The sequence below is a fragment of the Urocitellus parryii genome, chromosome 1 (assembly GCF_045843805.1).
Source record: "Urocitellus parryii isolate mUroPar1 chromosome 1, mUroPar1.hap1, whole genome shotgun sequence".
Taxonomy (NCBI): domain Eukaryota; kingdom Metazoa; phylum Chordata; class Mammalia; order Rodentia; family Sciuridae; genus Urocitellus; species Urocitellus parryii.
The window spans coordinates 76,803,480-76,827,199 of NC_135531.1; the positions used below are offsets into that span (position 1 = coordinate 76,803,480).

At 35.3% G+C, this 23,720-nt stretch overlaps 1 protein-coding gene and 1 pseudogene across 4 annotated transcripts in view; both read right to left on the reverse strand.

Annotated features, from left to right (window-relative positions):
• Mctp1 (multiple C2 and transmembrane domain containing 1) overlaps positions 1–23,720 on the reverse strand; it is a 516,302-nt gene that overhangs the window by 237,146 nt on the left and 255,436 nt on the right. For all 4 annotated transcript variants that reach the window (XM_077796266.1, XM_077796264.1, XM_077796263.1 and 1 more), the window contains exon 3: positions 3,127–3,269. In XM_077796266.1, coding sequence (XP_077652392.1) covers positions 3,127–3,269 — 143 coding nt within the window. The remainder of the gene's footprint in view (positions 1–3,126; positions 3,270–23,720) is intronic.
• On the reverse strand, positions 1,607–2,644 carry LOC144255372 (large ribosomal subunit protein uL4 pseudogene; annotated as a pseudogene).

Sequence of the window (23,720 nt, forward strand, 5' to 3'; positions counted from 1 at the left end):
ACTAATTCCATTAAAGGAAGATAGATCCACCACAGAAGTAATCGAAAACAAATGTCTTCCCTGTCATGATTTCTCTCTTCAGCAATATTAATGCAACCCAACAGCCTGTTGCTTCCATATTAACACATGCTCTCCTCTCCACCATTTCCTTCATGACTACAGCTGCTCTCACTCATCTCTTCTGACCACCCCCTCAGGAATAAAATTTCTTCTACAGCCTTTTTGGCCTCAAAAATTCTTCTTCATCCTCTGTGTCACTGCTTTATAATGAAAGTGATATTTCTTTCTCTTTGGACCTGAGGAGGAGGGTAGAAACATCTCTGATCAGGCTTCTCTTTGTGGGCAGGAGAGTTGGTTGTGAACACTCCCACATTAATAATTATTGCGGCATCCCACATTATATATTAAGAGATGGTTCATTAATTCTATTTAACTGATTTCCTTTAGTCAGTGTTCACTTGAGACAATTTCTTATGCAATAGAGGTTCATTCTCCATATACGACATTTAGTAACTTATCAACTTTACCCTTAGGAGATTCTCTTCATCCATTTTAGAAACTGTTTTACTAGTATTTTAATAACATCTTGATTGTTTCTTTTTCCTTTCTGTGGGAGAAGGAAACAACTGGAGGCAATACAAGGAAGATTTGGGGGAAGGGGGATGTCCAGTGATTGTTGAAGGAGTGACTCTGAGATTTTGAGCTTATATGCCAGTAGGGAAAATCTAGAGAAGTGTGGGTGTGTTCTGGTGTGGTAAAATAGAGAAAAACACGGACACTGAATGGATAGACAAAATACAGGAGCACAAAAAATTGTAGGGGTCTAGAGACATGAATTAAAGAGAAGTGAGGTATGAAATTAGGAGACCTATTTAAAACCATAGTTTTAACAAGGAATTGGGTTGTAATTTCCTAAGAACTTCCTTAAGCTCTTCATCTTTCTTTTAATTACATCAAATAAGAGAAAAGCCTTCCCCCCACCACTCATTTTTGGTAATATAATGAAGAATGAATTTTTCTTCCCCATTATCTTTACCCTTTTCATTTCCCAAGTAAAGAATTTTGCTTGCAACCAGGTATTGTGGATCTTAACTAACAATTTATTTTTTCTCACTGCCTTTAGCCAAGTCTTTATTCAAAATAAGCTGTCCAAAATGACTTGACCTCTAGGGAGCAAACCCAATTGAGAGTTTATGCATCAAGCTCCTTTCCTTCTATGGTATGTTTCTTGCTACAGTTTTTCAACTGCTGATTTCTTGAAGGCTGCAGCTTTTTTTTTTTTTTTTTTTTTTTTTTTTTTTTTTAAGAGAGAGTGAGAGAGGAGAGAGAGAGAGAATTTTTTTTTCTTTTTTTTTTTATTGGTCGTTCATAACATTACATAGTTCTTAATACATCATATTACACGGTTTGATTCAAGTGGATTATGAACTCCCGCTTAGAATTTTTTTAATATTTATTTTTTAGTTCTCGGCGGACACAACATCTTTGTTGGTATGTGGTGCTGAGGATCGAACCCGGGCCACACGCATGCCAGGCGAACGCGCTACTGCTTGAGCCACATCCCCAGCCCTGCTGCAGCTTTTTTACCCACCAAAGTCTTCATCAACTACGTCTTCTTTCCTTTCTTCCCTACCCTGCTTCCTGCCTGCAACCCCCTTCTCATTTTATTTGCCTCTGGTACTGAGGCTATCGTATCCACCTGGAGTTTGTGATTCCTGGTCTGGTGTTCTGGCACATGGTCTTTACATATTGATTGCAACATGATTCTCAGGTTTTTAAGTGGATTTTTTCTTCAGGACTCTGTGATGAATCATCTTCTCTGGTGCTCAGACGGCTCTCTATATCTTAGGGCTTTTCGAGATTCTGCTAAGTCATGTGTTGATCATTATGTGCATGGGAAGGCTATAGCTACTCTTGAGGGAAGCAGTTTTGCACCAAATGCCATACAATCATCTAGCTTCTGGAAAGCACTTTCCTTCCAAGGCAGAAACAGTTCCACATGGCCACCAGGAACAAGCTCAAAATGTTTTCCTACATTAAGCAGAGTAATTACAGGAATGATTCTGAAGGCCTTGTTGTACCAGAATCCTCATTAGAGGTGATGCGTCGTCCCTGAGCTGGATATAACAATGGTTTCTCATTTTGCCCTTGGCAACTCTTATTTGCTGAGAAGCACAGATCTTTTGGATATCATTCCAGGATTTTGAATTTCCTAAGAACCAAAGCAACCCCCTTAATTTTTTTGTAATCTTCAGTGTTATCTTTGCTTGCCAAAGGAATCCCAGGAATTCCTCATTATGATGTTCATTAGACATGACCGTGCTGGTAAAGCTGAAGTAGCCAGGCCAGAGCAGATGGGATATGGCTTTGGGATTGACAGGTGACAGCAGCAGGAGGTTTTGGTTACAGCAAACATGTGACCTCCTCAACACATATTTCCAAAAGTTGTCCTAGCTGGAACCGTGAGTCACATCACCTCAAACTCTGGGGATCTGAAGTACAGCTCTGCCAGTACTTCTGGACTCAGCACTGATCTGATGACCTGCTAATTCAATGACAGCCCAGGGCTGTCATTTTTATGCAAATTTGTGGAAACAATATTCACATCTGGTTGAAGGGAAGTCTTGAAAAAGGCAGAAAACATGACATGTTGTCACATGTCTCCGTCTTTTTGGTGAGTTCTCATATCAGTGGACAAGTACACATTCAGGTGAGAAGAGGAGGCCACACACCTTTCAGCTGGCAGCTTTTATAGGAAAAGCTTAAATAGCACAGTTCTTAAACAGAAAGCCTAGGTTCTGTGTAAGCTTTTCATCTCACTAGGTTACATGGAGACTTGTTTAAAGATGCTCCCAGAGTGCACTAAATAAGGAGGCAGCACAAAGCAGGAGGAGATATACTTCCTGATCCTCCCAAATGACCACAATACAACTATCCTGAAGAAAAATCCCTTTGCCAGCTTCCTCTACCTTCTATCGCATTTCATCACATTATCAACATATTAGACTTGTGAACAGCAGAGTACATCCTGTGTGGAAAGTCTCATCAGATAGAGAGACATGCTAAAAAAGAACCATTCAACAGGATATTGTGTCAGATTCTGTTAGGGAAAAACAAATGGCTTACCTTTATATACAATGGCTCCCTAAGATGATCAATAAGAATGCTCGCCTTTTCCTCCCACACAGGATTGAGGTTCTTGTGTATTATTTTACTTCTAAAAACTTCTTTTCTTCCAATTTTAAACTTCACGTATGGATCACTTGTCCCTATTAAAGAGATGCAGATTGACCCATGTTAATCATGTCTTTCTAAGGAAACAGGATAACTGTTTATTAAAGCATCAGAAAGAGTTTGAAGGAAGAAAATAAGGGTTGTGTTTTCCTGAATCTTTTCTTGCATATGGAAGTGGCAGAAAATTATTATTATTATTATCTTCTCATATTGAATAATCCTGTCCTGTTATTTTTTTTCCAAAAAAAGTTGATTACATGGAGGAGATATAATTTGAAGCCCAATTATAAATCAGAGATTAATCTGACATTTCTCTTGATATCATCCAATCACCTATAAAAAGCATGAACAATGAGATTGGCTTATTTAACTAGTTTTAAAGACTAATGCATACTACCAAAATTAGGGGCTTAGGAAAAGGTGAGTATCAAATTGAGCTTTATTTCATCCTTGATTTCATATTCTTTCTTGCTTAGAAGTTTCAATTTTAGAATATGAGGAAAGAATGTTGGTCTTAGAGGAAGGTAGTATGAGGGAGGAAGGACAAATATTAATTAAACAAACTGGATACTTCATTGTGCTTAACCCCTTCTTTGCTGCTTATATGATAAAAAAATCAGAGCTGTCAAGTTGTTCATGGACACACAGCTAACAAGAATGGAGTTAGAATTCCACACAGGGCTATTTGACTCTAATGCCTACATTTTATACTATCCAGGAGATAGTATAAAATGCAGGAGAGAAAGGCCTTTACATACATAACACACACCAATATAAAGTACTATTTCTTATTTGAACATGAGTTTGACAAATGAGGTCCATCTTTACTGGTGGAATTTATACAGTTTTTAAGGATTTTTAGAGAACTGAATCAGTGACATCATCAAAGAAAAATGATCCAGTGTATGACAGTCTCCATTGTCAGGAAATAAACTTTTTCTATAAGGCCCTACTTCCTTATGATAAGTTTGATGTAATTCTTACTGTTCTGTCCAGGTTGAAACCTCACTTGATAACTATAGTCTATGAGATTCAATAAAAGATATTGGAATGGTTTGGATATGAGGTATCCCCCTAAACCTTATATGTGAGATAATGTAAGAAGGTTTAGAGGAGAAATGATTGGGTTATGAAAGCCTTAACCCAAGCAGTGAATTAATTCCCTAATAAGGATTAAGTGAGTGGTAACTGAAGGCACATAGGGTATGGCTAGAGGAGGTGGGCATTGGGGGCCTGCCTTTAGGGGTATGTATTTTGGATCTGGTGAGTGGAGTCTCTCTCCTTCCTGATCATCATGTGAGCCACTTCCCTCTACCACACCCCCATGATGTTCTGCCTCACCTTGAGCCCCAAGAAATGGAGTATGCTATGGACTGAGACCCCTGAAACCTTGAGGTCCCAAATAAACTTTTCCTCTTCTAAAATTGTTCTTGTCAGGTGTTTTTGTTACAGCAGTGAAAAAGATGACTGAAACTGACATGAATGGGATTCTGAAAACTATAAAACCTCAAGTAAGTGTTAGACATTGCAGTTCTGAAACTGAGATCCTCAAATCTACCATCTATATCCCTCCTCTATCCTCTACTCACCTCAATGACACACAAACACCTATGCTAAATATAAGCTTGCCTTATCTGGTTTGCCTTTTCTTAATTATTTGGGATCACTCTCAAAACTCTTCATATCCCCCTGTCCCCAATATAATAACTAGATCCAAGTATAATAAAATAACAAAACCCACTTTTCCATTGTGACAAGTCCATTTTATTTTCATAGTTTGATTTTATTATAAAAGTACAACCTTAAAAATATTTATAAATGTAAATGCAGGCTTATACATGAGAACTATTAAAATATTTCTTAGGCAGTTCAATACAACTAAAATGTTTTAATGACTAAACCCATTTGAATTTTCTTATTCATGCACTAGATCATATTAATGTCACTGGTTTTAAAAATTATCTATGTAAAGCCAGGGATGATGGTACACACCTATAATCCTAATGACTCCAGAGGATAAGGCAGAAGGATCACAAGTTCAAGATCAGCCTCAGCTACTTAGCAAGGCCCTAAGCAACTTAGTAAGACACTGCCTTAAAATGAAAAAATAAAAGGGCTAGGGATGTAGCTCAATGCTAAAGCACCCCTAGGTTAATTCCGAGTAGCCCCCGTCCCCCAAATCATCTGTGTAATTACAACTAACTTCTAAGCCTGATAAGATATAAAAATCTCCATGAAATTAGAGCTCCATTGGATCACTATTACACATGTTTAGCACTTGGTATAAAATCAGAAATATTGTGTCAGGCATGGTGGCTCAGGAGATTGAGGCAGGAGATCCCAAGGTAAAGTCAGCCTCAGCAACTTAGCAAGACCCTAAGCAACTCAGTGAGACCCTATCTAAAAAAAAAAAAAAAAAAAAAAAAAAGGGTTGGCAATGTGGCCCAGTGGTTAAGTGCCCCTGGGTTCAAGCCCTGGTACCAAAAAACAGACAAATTAATTAATTAAAACTATTGTAAGTCCTTAATAAATATTTGGTGAACAAATAAATAAAAGAGTGATTTAGTGATGCATGGGGCAGAAAGGTAGTCTATAAAATTGCTTGGTGAAAATAAAAGAAAATTTTCATGTTTTCATGCTCAACATCTCCAGTGTCTCCGAAGGACAGGTGGTCAGCATAGAAAGTAAATGATCAGCCAGGGTCAGAAATATGAGAGCTAATTGGTAAATTATCAAAGAAAAGGAAATGGGTTGCTAACACCTCCAGGGAACCCAGGGAACTGCTCCTCCCAACACAAGGAATTGCTAATGATCACCCTGCTCTTTTCCTGTCCTTAGGCCCTCTTTGGGATATCTGACTTCTCATATGAAAAAGTTGAAGCCAACTGAAGTGGAGAGGGAGAGGAAACCGGGATTTATAAAAAGGCAAGACACCTCATTCCTGAGGATACCCAGCTCTGGATCCTCATTTCTCTGGAGAAGTATAACTCTCTCTCTCTCAAAGGAAACTTGCTTTCTAGGTTTGCCTAGGTGTTTCTTGGGTGTTTAGGGAACAAGGAACCAATCCTGATTCCCCAGACCAGTATCAATGATGCCTTTCAGAATGAATTCTAAAGCTTCCAAATCTCTCTAGTACAGAGGATGAAACCCTTGACCACAATGCTATGTTGCAGGGTGATACCTGAGGACAAGGAAAAGACTTGGGTGTCTTAAGTAGATGTCACAAAGAGTATGAGCTAAATCTCTTGCCCTTTTCTTGTTGTTTACTCTGCTTCGGCAACATTTTAATGAGTTTGGTTATTGAATTTTCAGAATAAAGCATATAAGAGTAGTAGGTGGCAAGAGGAAGCCAGCAAGACTACAGTAAGAAATGACAGTAGGAGATTAAGAAGAACAGTTTTGAAATTTGAGAAGCAGTTACAAAAATTTTTGTAAGTTTTTCTTTATAGAGCACTTCGGAATAGGGACAAAGGGTTCCAAGAGATACTTTGGGCTTATTGGTAGCTGACAGATGGCAGCAAAAATGAAATGAACTCAGGAGTAGAACCAACGTGGTATGAGAGCAAAAACAAACCATTGACTGGACTAGATCAGAAATCTCAGAAATAGACTAATGGAAATATTCTATTTGATGATGGTTACAACATAAAAATAAATGGAGAAAGGATGAACTGTTAAGTAGATTTTACTTGGATATCTGACTCCTCATATGAAAAAGTTGAAGCCAGATCTTTACCCATCTTGTGCCATATGCAAAGATGTATTCCTGACAACTCCAATGGCTAAATGTGAATTTTAAATCAACAAAGCTAATAGAAATGGGGGAAATATTTTATGAGTAAGCCAAAATTTTAAAGTACAAGCCATAAAATAAAGAGGGGGGGGATTGTGTACAGTTAAAAACTTTTTCTTTAAGCATGGTATAACAACAAACACATAGACCAACAGAAAAGAATAGAAGACACAGAGACAAACCCATAAAGCTATGTTGATTCTTGACAAAGGTGCCAATAACATACATAGGAAAAAAGACAGCTTCTTCAGCAAATGGTGCTGGGAAAACCGGATATCCATATGCAGAAGAATGAAACTACATCCTTATCTCTCACCATGTATAAAAGTCAACTCAAAATGGGTGAAAGACCTCAGTATAAGACCAGAAACTTCCCAAATGTTAGAAGAAAAAGTAGGAAACACTTCAACACATAGGGGCAGGCAAAGACTTTCTGAATAGGACCCCTATAACTCAGGAAATAAAGAACAAGAATCAATAAATAAGATAGTATTAAATTTAAAAGTTTCTGAACAGTAAAGGAAATGAGTGAAGAGATAGTTACTCTCCTGACAGAGGATTAATATACAGAATATACAAAAAACTTTCCACCACATCACTCAATCAATAAATGGGCAAATGAAATGAACAGGCACTTCTCAAAAAAAGAAGTGAAAATGGTCAACATCTTCAGCCATTAGGAAAATGTGATTCAAAACTACACTGAGGTTCCATCTCACTCTAGATAGAATGGAAATCATCAAGAATGCAGATAATAAATGCTGGCAAGGATTTGGGGTAAAAGAACTGTTGGAATTCCACACTGCTGGGATGTAAATTAGTAGATCTAGTATGGAAATCAGAATGGAGGTTCCCCCAAAAGCTAAAAATAGAACTACAAAAAGATCCAACTATACCATTCCTTGGTATTCCTCCAAAAGAATTAAAGTTAGCATACTCCAGAGATACATGCATATCCATGCTTTTTTGCAGCACAATTCATAGTAACTATGTTATGAAATCAGCCTAGATGCCCATCAACAAGTGAATATAAAAGAAAATGTGGTGAATATACACAATAGAGTTTTATTAAGCCATAAAAAGAACAAAATTATATAATTTGCAGGAAAATGGATGAAACTTGAGAGCATTATATTAAAAATAAGTCAGTCTCAGAAAGTCAAGGGTTATGTTTTTTCTTATGTGGAAGCTAGAAGGAAAAGAAACAGGAAATAAAGGGATATCATGAAAGTAGAAGGGTGAGATCAGGGAGACAGAAAGGGGGAAGATGAGAGAGTGAAATTGATCTCTCACCATGTATAATATATATATATATATATATATATATATATATATATTTACCCAGGGCTTAAAATTTCTCCTTCTTTTGTTTCAGTATAATTGAGTTCACTCTTTCTCTACTGTAATAGTCTTATCTCTATTCATATAATACATATATATATATATATATATCAGAAATTAAACTCATGGGAGCTACATCCTCTGTCTTTTCTATTTTTTATTTTTTAGTCTCAGCTAAATTACTGAGATTGGCTTTGAAGTTGTGATTCTCCTACCTCAGCCTATGGAGCTGTTGGAATTACAGGTATGTGCCACCCCATGCAGCTCCAATAGTCTTTGCTATTTTTGACAAGCATCCATGCAATTTCCCTCCTTGATATGCTGAAGAGCAGTTTGGTAGATTTCTGTTTGTTGTTCCAGGCTACCTAGCTGAGCTAGATTCCATTGTCAGTCACAGTTCTTTACTCCTTTCGGTGTCCAAAATCTTTGCAATCCCTCCTGCTATGGACAGACTTTGCCCTTGATGATGATATTTATTTTGACCTATAAATTTAATAAACCAAATCCTGATTTTAGCAAACAGGGTTATGGAATGGGCCTGTGAAATGGCTGGGCCTTCGCTTGTGCTTCTGCTATCACTATGAGCAAAACATATCTGGCCAGCTCAATGGTCCCAGGGAGAGTATATAAGATGTCTGAAGTAGAACAACTCCTGCCATCTCAGTCCAAAGCAGAACTGCCATGCTAACTCACCAATTTATGGACAAAACATAATTACTTTTTGTTGTAGGTAACCGAAGTTTTGTGGTTATAGGCAATGCAATTGTTCTAAGAGTTAACAAACATGAAAGGCTTGTAGCCTAATTTTCTGGCCCTCCCAGAGATTCCTTGAGTGCACTCCTTTCTTTCTGGAGTGGGTTCTGATTACAGTGAAAATCTCTGAGTGAAACAATAGATAGTATCTAGTGCTGGTGAGGACGTGGGAAGGTGGACAACTTTGTGTTCACTAACAGAAGGACAGAATATTTCCGTAAGTTTGGAAAGCAATCTGGCGATTTCTGATGAAATTACGTGTATGTCTTATGATCCAGCAATTCCATTTGTGAGCCTTTAGTCCATGTAATTTTTGTGTAGGTCCAAAAGGGACTATTTATAAAGATATATTCAGTAGCACTATTGGTAGTTGCAGATACCTGGATGTCTATCATAAGGCAGAAGAAAGGTAAAATGTTGTAGACATATACATAGAATACTAGGAAGCAGTTAGAAACAATGGATTGGTTCAATGGACAGCATCATCGATATCTCTAAATAGCAAAGTGATAAGTAATAAATATAGGAAGCACTATATATAAAACATCATAGAGGCAATTAAAAACACAATCACACAGTTTATATTCCAGAGGATTACATACAATTCAAGAATATGTATTTAAGTATGTTGACTGATCTTCTACATGGGCTAAAGAAAATTCGAGTTGGAAAACTCATATGAAGGTGGAAAAACAAAAACAGGTAAGGGGTCTTACACAGGCCAGTTATTAGAGGAGTGTGGTTAAACCTGCATTTTAGAAAAAGGAGGAAAATAAAAGGAAAGATGGACAAAAGGGAGAACTGAAAGAAAAAATGAAAAGGAAGGAGGGAAATAAAAAGGAAAGGAAGAAAGGAAGGCAAACTAACTGTATTTACAAACCATTTTGGTAAGCCACAAAAGCTGAGACACAGAGTCAGAGGAGCTTTGGCAAAGCCTCTACAAACAGTACCCAGATGGGGCTCCCTGGAACTTTGCCATCAGGCTTCAAGCATGACAGCTCCCAGGCAAGGAGCTCCCAGTCAGGTGTTCCCGATGATCTGATGGCTATACTTGGATTGATTCCTGCTTCTGTAAGAAACATTTGAAAATTCTAGGGATGATGCAGAAAAAGCTGGCTCAAGGTCCTTGTTCCTTGTGTTCAACTTTGCTTATATTTTGGGCATGACTTCTGACCCTCTTTTGTGCTGTTTACTTGCCCAAGCCTTCTTGCTACAGTTTTGGTGTAGTAAGTTTGTCTTTGTTCTCTGTTTTTAGCATGAACTAGTTATATTTAACAATTTTAAACCTACTTCATTAGAACTCAAAAAACCTAACACCAAAAAGAAAAACAAATAACCCAATCAATAAATGGGCAAAGGAACTGAACAGACACTTCAGAAAAGAAGAAATAGCCATCAGTCAACAAATATATGAAAAAAATGTTCAACATCTCTAGCATTTGGAGAATGCAAATAAAACTACACTAAGATTTCATCTCACTCCAGTGAGAATGGCAGTGATAAAAAATATAAGTAATAATAAATGTTGGGGGAGGATGTGGGAGAAAGGATACACTCGTGCATTGCTGGTGGGACTGCAAATTGGCAAAACCACTATGGAAAGCAGTATGGAGATTACTCAAAAAACTAGGAATGGAACCACTATTTGACGCAGTTATCCCACTCTTCAGCATAATTCCCAAAGGACTTAAAATCAGCATGCTATTGTGACACAGCCACATCACAATGTTTATAGCAGTTCAGTTCACAATAGCTAAGGAACCAAATTAGGTGTCCTTCAAAAGATGAATGGATAAAGGAAATGTGCTATATGTACACAATGAAACATTACTCAGCTGTAAAGAAAAATGGAATTATGGCATTTGCTGGTAAATGGATGGAACTGGAGACTATCATGCTAAGTGAAATAAGCTAGTTCCCCAAAACCAAAGGCCAAAAGTCCTTTCTGATATGTGGATGCTAACACACAATAATGAGGTGAGGGAGAATAGAAGTTCATTGCATTGGACAAAGGGAAATGAAGGGAAGGGTGAAGGGATGAAAGTAGGAAAGTCGGTAGAATAAATCAGACATGACTTTCCTGTGTTCTTATATGAATACATGACCAGTGTAACTGCATATCCCAACCACAAGAATGGGAAATTATACTCCATATATGTATAGTATGTTAATATACACTCCACTGTCATGTATAACTAAAAAAGAAACATATAAATAAAATAAAACCTCTTTATTAAGATATGTTTGACCTGTACAAATTGAACTTAGTGTATATAACCCAATGAACCCATAAAACTGTCACAATCAAGACCATAGATATATCCATCATTTTCCAAAGTTTTCCCCTTCCCTCTTCATGTTATTTTTATTTGTGGTAAGAGAACTTAGAGCAAGACTTACCTTCTTTGAAAAAATACAGTACAGTATTTGTAGTTAAAGGCACTATGCTATGTAGAATTTTAGGACTTTGTATCCTTTATCCATCAGTTCTCCATTTCCCTCTTACCTCAGCCCTTGGAAATCTTCATTCTACTCGTTGCTTTTATGAATATATTTTAGATTTCTCATAAAAGTGAGATCATATTTGTCTCAAAGCATTTGTCTTTAGATTAATTTATTTATCATAAGATCCTCCAAGTTCATCTACGTTATTGCAAATGAAAGGATCTCCTTTTTTCTTTTATATTTTAAATTGACAAATTAAAAAATTGAATCCATATATGTACATGAAGCTTTGAACTCTGTATGTATTACAGAATGGCTATATCAATCTAATTAATGCAGATCCTTTGATATAGATATTTAAAAATAACTATAGACTTATTTGTGAAAAATACTTAAAATTGAATAATAGTAATGTTTAAGTATAAAGTATACTGTTATTAACTATAGTCACCATCCTATACAATAAATTTCTTAATTTATTACTCCTAACTGAAAATTTGCATCTGTGACCAACATTATCCAGATAGACTACAATAAAATAATAGTAGGGAACTTCAAAAACTCATCTTCAGCAATGGATAAATTGTGTTCTATAGTAATATTAGGTCTATTTTTTCCAGGCTGTAGTTTAAGTCTGATGTTTCCTTATTGATTTTCTGTCTGGATGATCACTGTTGAAAGTAAAGTGATAAAGTTCTCTGCTATTGTTAGAAAATTAAGCTGGCTTTGGAAAAGTGTTCTAAAACCTAATGGACATCATTAAAAATAAATCCAGATTTCTCATTAAAATAGTTCTTAGCTGTTATTTTGTTGAGACTATTTCTGCCTTCAGATCTATTAATATTTGCTTTATATATTTAGCTACTCTAATGCTGAAGTGCATATATTTACAATTGTTATATCTTCTTGCTAAATTGACCCCTTTATTGTTATATAATGACTTTCACTGTTTTTGCAGTTTGACTCAAAGTCTGTTTTACTGGTGTGAATATAGCTACCTCTGCTTTTATTTGGTTTCCATTTGCTTGGAATATATTTTTCATTTTTCATGGAGTGGGACTCTTGTGCATAGCACATAGTTGGCTCTTTAGAAGTAAATCCATTTGGTTATTCTATATCTTTTGATGGGATGCTTACATGCATTTATATTCAAGGAATTTTGATACAAAATGACTTACTACTGCCATTTTATTGTTTTCCAGTGTTTTGCAGATCCTTTGATATAGTTATTTAAAAATATTTTGTCTTTTAACTTTTATACTACAGTTGAAAGTGGTTTACACATCACTATTGCAGTATTATTCTGGATTTGGCTATATCCTTACCTTTTCCAGTGAGTTTTATAATTTTGTATGTTTCACATCAAAAATAAGCATCCTTTCGGGTCAGTTTGAAGGATTTCCTTTAGCATTTCTGGCAAGGCAGGTGTAGGGGCAATGAACTCCCTCAGTTTTTGATTGCTTAGGAAAGTCTATATCGCTTCTTCATTGCTAAAGGAAAGCTTTCTGGCTGTTTTTCCTTTCTGAAGGACTAGCTCTGTTGAGTAGTCCTGGAGGGAGCCTGATCTGTGGGGAAGTCAGAGCTCTCTTCACTCATCCCCTCAGGTGAGCATCTGACAAAGGGCATCTGACAAAGGGGACCTCTCTAGGCCCTGAACTGAGGTGGGCTTGGGGGAAAGAAGGGTAACATAGGTAGAGTGAAACTGCCTTTCCAACCTTCTTCACTGTATCTTTCCTCATTTCTGTTCTCCTCTACCACACTTTAATCTAGAGCCTCGTGAGGGTATTTTTTAGTGTGAATTTTTTAATATCAGTGTTTCTGACAAAGCATGGGAAATTCTGTTCTGCCATGTTGCTAATATCACTCTTCTTAATACCATTAAGTATTTGTTGAATGAGTGAGTAAATAATTAAGTGTACAGAGTGATGTCAAACACATCCTTCTTATGGTTTGAATGTTTATATCCCTTCCAAAATTCATGTTGAAACTAAATTCTCAATGCAATAGCATAAAGAGGCGGTGCCTTTAGGAGATGGTTAGTCCACGAGGACTCCATATCACAAATGGATTAGCCTTAGAAAAGGGCTTGGGAGTAGGTTCACTTTTTGCATCACTATGTCCCAAGAGAATATGGTGTTTATCCCTTTAGGAGAACCTATCGACAATGTACCATCTTGGAAGCAGAGGCTTGGCTCTTATCAGATGCTAAACGTGCTGGCACCTTGATCTCCAAAATTGTGAGGAATAAGTTTCTATTGTTTGTGAATTATCTACACTCAGATTTTTTGTTATAGCAGTATAAATGGATTAATATAATCCTCACAAAAACTCTAAAATGTTTGGGAAAGTATTTATCATCATCCTATATTGCAGGTGAAAAGCAATCTGAGATTCAGTGTGACATTCCTCTAAACCTCATAACAAGTAAGTGACAGGAATGGAAGACAAATCTAGACATCAGACTCCAAGTCCAGGATTTCTTCTATTTAACCATTTGAAAAAATAAAATGAAAGCTGATAAGAGGAGGCCTCACAGTTTAGTTTGGGCTGATGCTCCAATGGGCACCAAGATCTCAAGGACAGATGTCAGGGAGAGAGAAGCCGCCGTTTTTTAGGGTTCTCTGAAAACACATTATGATGGTGCAATCTTTTATAGATGTGTGGTTTTGGTTATGGGTTGGCCTGGTTTGGAGATGGCACATATGTCAGCAAATTTCAGCCAGTGAGAAAAACAAACCCAAGTATATGCTCATCGTGGGTTAGCCACCAAACTTTACCTGTTTTGTTTTGTTTCACCAACTATCACTTAAGTCTCTGGGTACTATTTTCAAAATTTAGTAACTATCTTTCAGGGCTGGGAATTGAATTCAGAGTCTAATGCATGCTAGGCAAGTGTTTTAACACTGGAGTATACACCTTTCCCCCAAATTTAGTAATTTTTAATAGCCAACTTTCAAGTATTTATAATTGTTTTTAAGATCTTAACTTGGGGTATCCTTAGTGATGGAGAGTCCCTAATAGTTCAAGACCTTTCAGCTTTGTTGTGATTCTAGTATAGATAATAGGAGACATTGTTCTTTGAAGTTAGGGTTAGATTTGTAGTAAATAATGTCTTGTCTTCCATGTTTGACCAAGATTCTTTCAACAAGTTATTACTGGTGATATTAATAGCTATGTTTGTTTTTTAAATAAGGAGTTCCATGGTCAAGCATATTTGGAAAATATTGATTTGGAAGTAAATTAAATAGATATATTATCTCCAGTCTTTAAATAGTTAAATGTGTGCTATGACTCTACAGGAAGTGGGGTGGGTGGTGGAATACAGCATTTATGAGGCTTTTATGACCCCAAAGACTATTTTTCTAGGATTTGTCTTTTAGAACCAGTAAGCCCTGAATATCTTTTTTGGAAAATGCTGACTTATTATATTTCATAATAAAGAAGTTTCACTTCTTAGAGGTCATTTTATTGTAATATACTTTCAAGTTAACTCAAATAATTTTATTAGGCCACTGGCATGTGAATTAACCTTTAATAAATATATAATATAAAAAGTTTCATTTGTTGCTTCAAACAATCCCTAATAAACCCACAGGCTAGTGCAGTTTTGTTGCAATATTGCAACAAACCACAAGATGGCACTAATCCTCATCAAATTATGCATGGTCTGTGGTTCTGCTATTCAAACAAAGCTAGGTGGCTCCCCTGCACACTTTGTGGTTCCCAGGCACTTTCTAGAAATACACATTTCACTGTTATTATTTACAGCATTAACCTCATTAAAGCATTTCTTATGGTGATGGTGAAATTTAAAAAGGGGCAAAAGTATAGGAGATTAAATTAGGAAGTTTTAGCCTTAAAATATAAAATTCAGATTTTGTTATTAACATCTGAGTCCAGAATCTTTCACACATTCATTAGTCAGATAGTCTTAACCTCAGAGTTTTCTTTTAATTATTATTTTACTTTATAATTATACATATGTGCTTTAAAAGTTCTAGAATATTTTAGAACTAAAGAACATTAATGTTTGTTTCTGAACTCCAGGATCAAATTGTTTCAAAAAGAGGAATTAGATGGTTTCTGCAATAGTTTCTCATGTAGTAGAGGAATACATATTATAAATGCCATGTGTATGTGCTTTTTTAAAAAATGAAACAGAACAATGATGAACTTCAACATTTTATACAATTACTTAGCCTAAGTTTGAACAGGTCCATTTTGTGCAGAAATAAACAAAGCAGACAGAAGATGGCAGCCTCTCTTCCCTTAAAATAGGAGTAAAGATATTTAAAATGTAAATAGCCCTCTAGTAATGATTCTCCTGGTTATATTCTCAGAATAAATGAGCCTCCTGGTTAACAAATTCACCATGGATCTTCCTGAAGATAATCAATCTTATTATGAACATTAAAAGTTACCTGTCTTTGTCACCCAAAGGCAACAGAGGGGTTGTCTTTGGATAAGATCTTATCTAAGAGAGATATGAAAATAGTCATGTTTAAACATATTCCCAGTAATGGATTGTTGCTTTCTACACATTTATTTTCATTAATGATTTTTAAAACTTTAAAATAAATACCTTATTTTTGTGCTAAATTATTTCTTTATGCTCTCCTATTCCTTTCTCATTTTTTGTTGGTGACTAGAATGCCTTAAAATGGAAAAATTTCGCAGAGCTTAATAACTGGATGTCTTAAAATTTAAACACAAAAGGTTTATCATAGCAGATAGCTTCAGGTAATAACAGTAAATTTAAAAAAAGTAAATTGACAGGCTGGGGCTGTAGCTCAGTGGCGGAGCACTTGCCTTGCATGTATGAGACACTGGTTTCGATCCTCAGTACCACATGTAAATAAGTAAAATAAAGATTCACTGACAACTAAAAAATATTTTATAAAAAAAGTAAATTAACATTTTAAAGGAACATGAATATTCCAATGAATTTAAATTTGGGGCTAATAAACTTACCAGGATATAGCACACAGATGAAATAATACTATAACAGTATAGAACAGAACTAAGCAAATTTATTTCTTTGAGGAGAAGGCACTTCAAACAAACCACATATTATAAAAGTATAAATGATAGGAATAGATGTGATTTTTATAAGAAATTTTTAGGATCAGTTTTCTCTTCTAAATGTACAGTTCAGGGTAGGATATGCAAGAAAAATTGTTCATGTTGTATTTGGGATAAATACAACTGACTCAAGTTTCCCTTCATATCTACATAAACAACAGATAGTATCTAAATGCAATTCCCTGATAACTTCTGGAGGGTTTGGTAAGATGAAATATGGAAGGGTGGTGCTTATTTACATGTTTCTCACACTGCTTTAAACAAACCTTGTTTTAATTTTGAATAGACATTATATATTGACCTGGCATAAGAACAATTATAATGGTGTCATAATTACCAATCTTTCCTAAGAAGCTTAATTCTGTAGCCTCCAGAAATTCCCTCTATGAGCAGTAACTAATGCACTGACTCTGTAATAGAAATATACACTTCTTACCATTAATTTTTTTTTTACCTAAAGGGAAACAGTTTTTCCTGAAGTAATTTTGAAATATATACCAGGTTTAACTTTTCTATATAAAATTCAAATAGCAATAAAATTGTACTGGAAAGTGCCCATATCCACCTCAATTATTTCTTTTAAGTCAGTCTCAACACTTTTCTGAAATTGTTTCCCTGAGGGCCACCAGTAACATTTTTTTTTTAAATTACCAGTTTCAATGGCTTCCTTAATCTTTGACTCCTTCCATCTGTGAGTCATTAAATATTGCTACCTTCACTGACTGAAAATTTCTTCTTTCTGGATTCTGTAGCACTAGTCACAGTAGACCTCTGATAGGAAAAAAATACTGGCCAGAGAATGAGTTCTGCTTGTTTTAGAAGTGTAATCTAAGAAAAGTGCTCTCCTCTATACTTTTGTCTTTTTAAAATAAGGAACTGCCCACATTTCCCTGAGGAGAGCCAAGCTCTCTGATGACACCTAACCTGCATACCCTTGATGGACAATCAGCCATTCCACATAAGTGAGTTTTCCAGGAAACTAAAAGGTACCACTCTGAACATGTGGTAATATAATTGTTAACATGCCTAAAGAAACTAATTCTAAAATTAATAATATTTCTGTCCTTTGGGAATAAAAAATGAATACAACTTTTAAAATGTGGGGTAGAGTGTCATTTATTGATCATATCTCTCTGGGAAAGATTCCAGCATAAGCAATTTAAACCTTCTTTAGAAAACTAGTGAAATTTGTGTAGAAATATTTCAACTTTTGAAACTCTCCACTGAATGTATCTAAAGGTCAAAAGATATTTCTTATATAATGAGGGCACTTTCCCCATAATGGATATTTTTATAATATGATTATGCATTCATTCTTTCTTCATACCTTTCAATTTGCAGTTATTATAAACTCAATGACAGCATTATTTTCATTACTACAAATGCCAGTGAATAAAATGTGGTACTTAAAATATAACAGGTTAAATGTAATTTGAAGTGGATGGAGCAAGAATGCCAAGATCATGTACTTCATGGAGAGCAACCTGCCAATCAGAACCCTGCTCTTGGTCCATTATGTGGATGAGAAATAAACTTCTATCATTTTGAGTCATTAAATATTTGAGGTTCTATTTGTGATCAGATTTCAGTGTATTCTAATCGATACAGATTTTAAAGTCCTATGGATTATAATTATTAAAATTTCATTTGCAATAACATTTAGTGTATTCCACCTGATATATGTCCCAAAGTTATCTGATTTCTAACTTTTAAAATACTTCTTGAAGGGTTGGTGACATAGCTTAGTGGAAGAGCACTTGCCTAGTATGTAAAAGGCCCTTAGTTGGATCCCCATCACACCAGAAAAATAAAACAAAACCTCTCAAAACTATCTCTATCATCATTGCCTCATCATTCCTTATCTAGATTATTTTAGAGCCTTCTGCTTGTTTTCTGTGCTTCTTCAAATCTAACCTCTAAATGATGCTATTATTTCCATAATATTCAAATCTGTCTACTTTATTCCTCTTGAACTACATTTAATTTTTTTTCAGCAGTTGTAAATGGACAGCATGCCTTTATTTTATTTTATTTTATTTTATTTTTTTATGTAGTGCTAAGGATTGAACCCAGTGTCTCACATGTGCTAGGTAAGTGCTCTGCCACTGAGCTATAGCCCCAGCCCCTTGAACTACATTTTATTCCATATCTCACATCCAGAAGCACCTCTGTGGTTAGCCCAGGCCCCAGAACTCTGGCTTAGGATCAATATTCAAAACTTCTTATCCAAGACATTTTTTCCAAACATGAGTGTATTTTGCCAATCTTATACTTTAACTGTGGAGATTTCTGATCCTAATTGACATCCATTTTCCTCTTTTACCTTTTAGGTATAGAGTCTTGAGGAGTTTGAGCAGAACAGAATATCATCCATCACAGAATTTCTTCTTCTTTAAGCACAGGCATGACCACATGAACAAATCTTTGCTGGCAAGAACTGATCAGAGGTGATGTAGGCTCCCTCTGGATCTTCTAGTATAAAGAGAAGCAGCCATTTCAGACCAAAGATGGAGGCCACATGGTGATGAGAGCAGAACTATTCCATCAGCCCTAGATCTCCCAGGACCTCGTGTGGCAGAAAATGTAAAGTTATGTGAAAAGTTGAGTTTCTTATTAAAAGAAGCTTATCTTGTACCATACTACAACTTTCCAAATAGATTTTCCTTCTAGAAAAGTACATTTCTTACTGGAATGACTTGTTTGACTTTGTAGAGTCAATCGGTCTATAGACAGAGAGAACCTATTCAATTTGGTTTAAGAAGACTGTGTTTTGAATGAGTTTTTTTCCATAGCCTGGCCACTTCTGGGCATGTCTCATACTTGCAGACATAAAGGTTAAAATAAAATAAATAAAGAAAAATGGGTCTAGAGGGGAGAGAACTAGAACTAACTTTCTTGAATAACTACTATGTACCTGGGGCTTTTAATAAAATATTTAGATATAATTACATCGCTATGAGATAGGTTAAACCAGCACAGAGGAGGCCACCCAGTAAATGTTAAATACATTGATGTTATCAATATTTTACCAGTTAGTAAACTGGTTCTGAGAGGCAGCTTGACTTGGTTACATTTAGTAAGGGGCAGCTCCAGAGTCTATTATAAAATCTATTTGATTCTAGATTCCACATTTACTTCACTAACCTGGACCCCTGTAATCCTAGCTGAGGCTAAGGGAGGAGGATAATAAATTTGAAGCCAGTCCAGATAACTTAGTGAAACCCTATTTCAAAATTTTAAAAATTAAAAGGGCTGGGGATACATTTCAGTGGTAGAGTTTTCCTGGGTTCAATTCCCAGGGCTGAAAAAAAATATTAAAAAGAAAGGAAAGAAAGAAGAAAGAAAATTTAGAAACTTAGTCCATTGCACCATGTTGTCTAACTACTATAAACCTTTTCAATCAATGCTTTTCTTAACTATCTCAAACTATTATTTTTGAGTACAGTCTTCCTTCAATAAATCTCTTCAATCTCTTGGTATCCCACAACAGAGGCAGGATTTGATACTATAGAATTCATACGTTCACCCCATTTGGCAATTATAATTTTTAACTATTAGAATAGCAGAATATGAATTAGACAAACTCAGGAGAATTGGGTTTGGAAGATGATTTATTTAATGTTATTTGTCTCCACTAGACTGAAAATATCATTAGGACAGGGACCCCTTCTGCATCCCAGAACCTGCTTCAAAGCTTGCTGTTGTTGATCAACAATTATCTGTTGACTTCTGTGAATAACATATTATTATTAATATATTTGCTTTGCTTAAGTTGGATACTAATTCAAATGCCTCAAACTGAGTGTTGCTGCATAGAATCAAATGGCCCAATGATAAAGAAAATTCTAATTAAATAGTCTGAAATTGTTTGATATATTTCTGAGGGGAGTGAAGGCTCACAATTACTCCACCCATAACAGAGGTAGTTCAGTGTTGAACAGGGTGGTGGTTAAGAGCTCAGCCTCTAAGTTAGAAAGCCTTTGTACCAATCTGCACTCCAGCACTTACTAGCCATGTGGGCCTGGGCAAGTCATCTGACAGGACAAAATGGAAGTAATCACAGACCCTCATTAACGTCACCAAAGGGATTAATTATGGGGTACATGTCAAGTCCCTGCCATAGTTCTTGCCACATTCAATTAGCAATTATTTTTATTCCTAATCTTACTTAGAATAGAAAGTAATATAATTATATCACAATTTTAAAACTTGAATTATATAATTTAATTGAGATAAAGAACTATGAACACATCAAAATGGGATCAAATATCTGATTCCACATGTTGAATAATTCATTTCATTTCAGATAGTTATTATTTAGCTACTTCCTTTAATCATTTAAGAATACATAAATACACAGCAGAAAAGTAATTATTTTCAAGTGCTTTCTCTCTTCTAGTTATATGGAAATAGCAATTTTATTAGATTTGTTAAATCAAGAAAAAAGCTCGTAATTAATTATAAACATTGTGTGAAAAAAACCATCATAAAATGTGCCATTAAAATAATTAGAGAACATAGAACATATCCACTAAGAATTGATGACCCTGAAAACAAAACCTCTTCCTCAATCAAAACTGTAAGTAATAATGCAAATAATTTTATGATTCTTTATTAATTACTATTAACTGAAATAACTCCAAGGCAATTATATTACAAATGTACAAATGTGTAACAAATGGCCATAGTAAGAGAATAGTGCATTTCTTAGACTCACATATTCAATACGAGAAAAGACAAAGGAGTGATCTCCTATTTGATTCTCTGCTATAGTCTTCCCCACTCTACTCATTTTCCAACATCATATGCATAGATATTTTTCTGATGCAGAAGTCTGATATTATTTCTTTGCTTTTAATTCTCATTACTTTCTCCATGACTTTAGAATACAGTCCAAACTACTCAGCACGTATAATGGACTGAACATTTGTGTCTCCACTGTACCTCAAAATCATCTGCTGAATTACTAAGTTACCGCTGCCCCACTGTGTGATGGCATTTGAGAATTGGGACTTTGGGAGGTAATTAGGTTAAGATGAGCTCATGGGGTGGGGATGGTCTCATGATGGGATTAGTGTCCCCTGAGAAGAGGAAGGACCTCAGAGCTCTCTCTCAGTATACTAAGGAAAGGCCACAGAACCATCCAGCTAGAGGGGGCTGTCTACAAGCCAGGAAGCAGGCAAGTCCTTGCCAGAAACCAAACCTTTCTCTTAAGCTCCCAGGGCATGATGCCTTGAAGTAGCTGCCATTAGATTGAAAGGGAATAGCAAAAGAATGCATCCTGTATGAGGAATATGTTTAAGAAATAAGAACAGACCCAATTCAGAAGCACATTAAAAGTGTCATATGCTACTACCAGTAGGCTTTATCCCTGGAAAGTAAGAATAGTTCTACCTATGAAAATCATTAATGTGGTACACCACATTAATAGAATTGGGGATAAAAAAAATTCATGGACAACTCAATAGATCCAGAAAAGGCATTTGACAAAATTCAATACCCTTTTATATTTAAAAACCTCTTAAATTAACTATGACTAGAAGAAAACTATCTCAATATCATAAAGGTCATATATGAAAATTCCCCAGCTAATCACCCACAATGGTGAAAAGTTAGGGCTTTTCTTCTAAGATAAGAAACAAGGCAAGGATGCTCACTCTCACTACTTTTATTCAACAAAATACCGAAGTCCTCACCAGAGCAATTAGCTAAGAAAGAGAAATTAAAGCCATCCAAATCTGAAAGAAAGAAGCAATATTGTCCCTGTTTGCAAATTACATGATATTTCTATATATAGAAACCATCAGGAGTTCATGAGAAAAATAATTACTAGAACTAATAAGAAAATTCATTAATATTGCAGGACACAATAATGAACATACAAATCAGTCTCATTTTGATATATTAACAAGTAACTATCCAAAAAGAAAATTATGAGAACAATTTCATCTATAGTTGCACCAAAAATAAGAATATTTATGAATAAGCTTGATAGGAAAGTAAAAGTCTTGTATCTTAAAACTATAAAATACTAATGAAAGAAATTGAAGAAGATACAAATGAAAAACTAGCCAGTGGTCATAGGTTGAAAGAATTAATTTTGTTAAAATCACTGTACTACTAGAAGCAATAGACAGACTGAATGCAATTCCTATCAAAATTTCAATGGCATTATTCACATAAATGGAAAAAAACTAGTACAAAATTCATGTGGAATCACAAAAGACCCTATATAGACATAGCCTTTATAAGAAAGAAAAATGAAGTTGGAAGCATTAGAATGTCTGATTTTAAAATACATGACAAAGCTAATTAAAATAGTATAATTATAGTATAAAGACAGATGTATAGTCCAATGGAACACAATTAAAGGTGCAGAAACCAATCCATGCATATATGGTGAACTGTTCTCAAAAAAGTTTTCAGGGATGCAAAATAGGGAAAAGTTAGGTCAACAAATGATGTTGAGATATTTACATGCAAAAGCACAAAATTGGACCCTTACCCTCTACCATACACAAAAGTCAACTCAAAATGGATTAAAGGCTTAAATATAAGATTGGAACTGTAAAGAATAAATGAGGAAAAGTTTCACAATATTGTTCTAGGTAATGATTTTGTTGCCAAAGCATAGGCAACAAAAACAAACCAGGCAAATGAAATACATTAAACCTAAGTTTCTACACAGCAGGGGAAACAAAGTGTAAAGGCAATAGATAGAATGGGAAAAGATATTTGCAAACCATATATCAGGTAAGGGGATAATACTCAAAATATATAAGGAAATTCTACAGCTTGATAACAAAAACAAATTAATACTATGATTTTGAAAGTAAACTAGAACCTTGAATACACATTCCTCCAAAGAAGATATACAAATGTCCAACAAGAATATTTAAAAATGCTGAATGTTACCAATCATTAAAGAACTCCACATGAAAACCAATGAGATATTACCTCACATCTTTAAGGATGGCTATTAACAAGTGTTAACGAGGATACGGGGAGAAATTGGTACCCTTCTACACTGTTGGTGAAAATGCAAAATAGTGTAGTTGCTGTGGAAACCAAT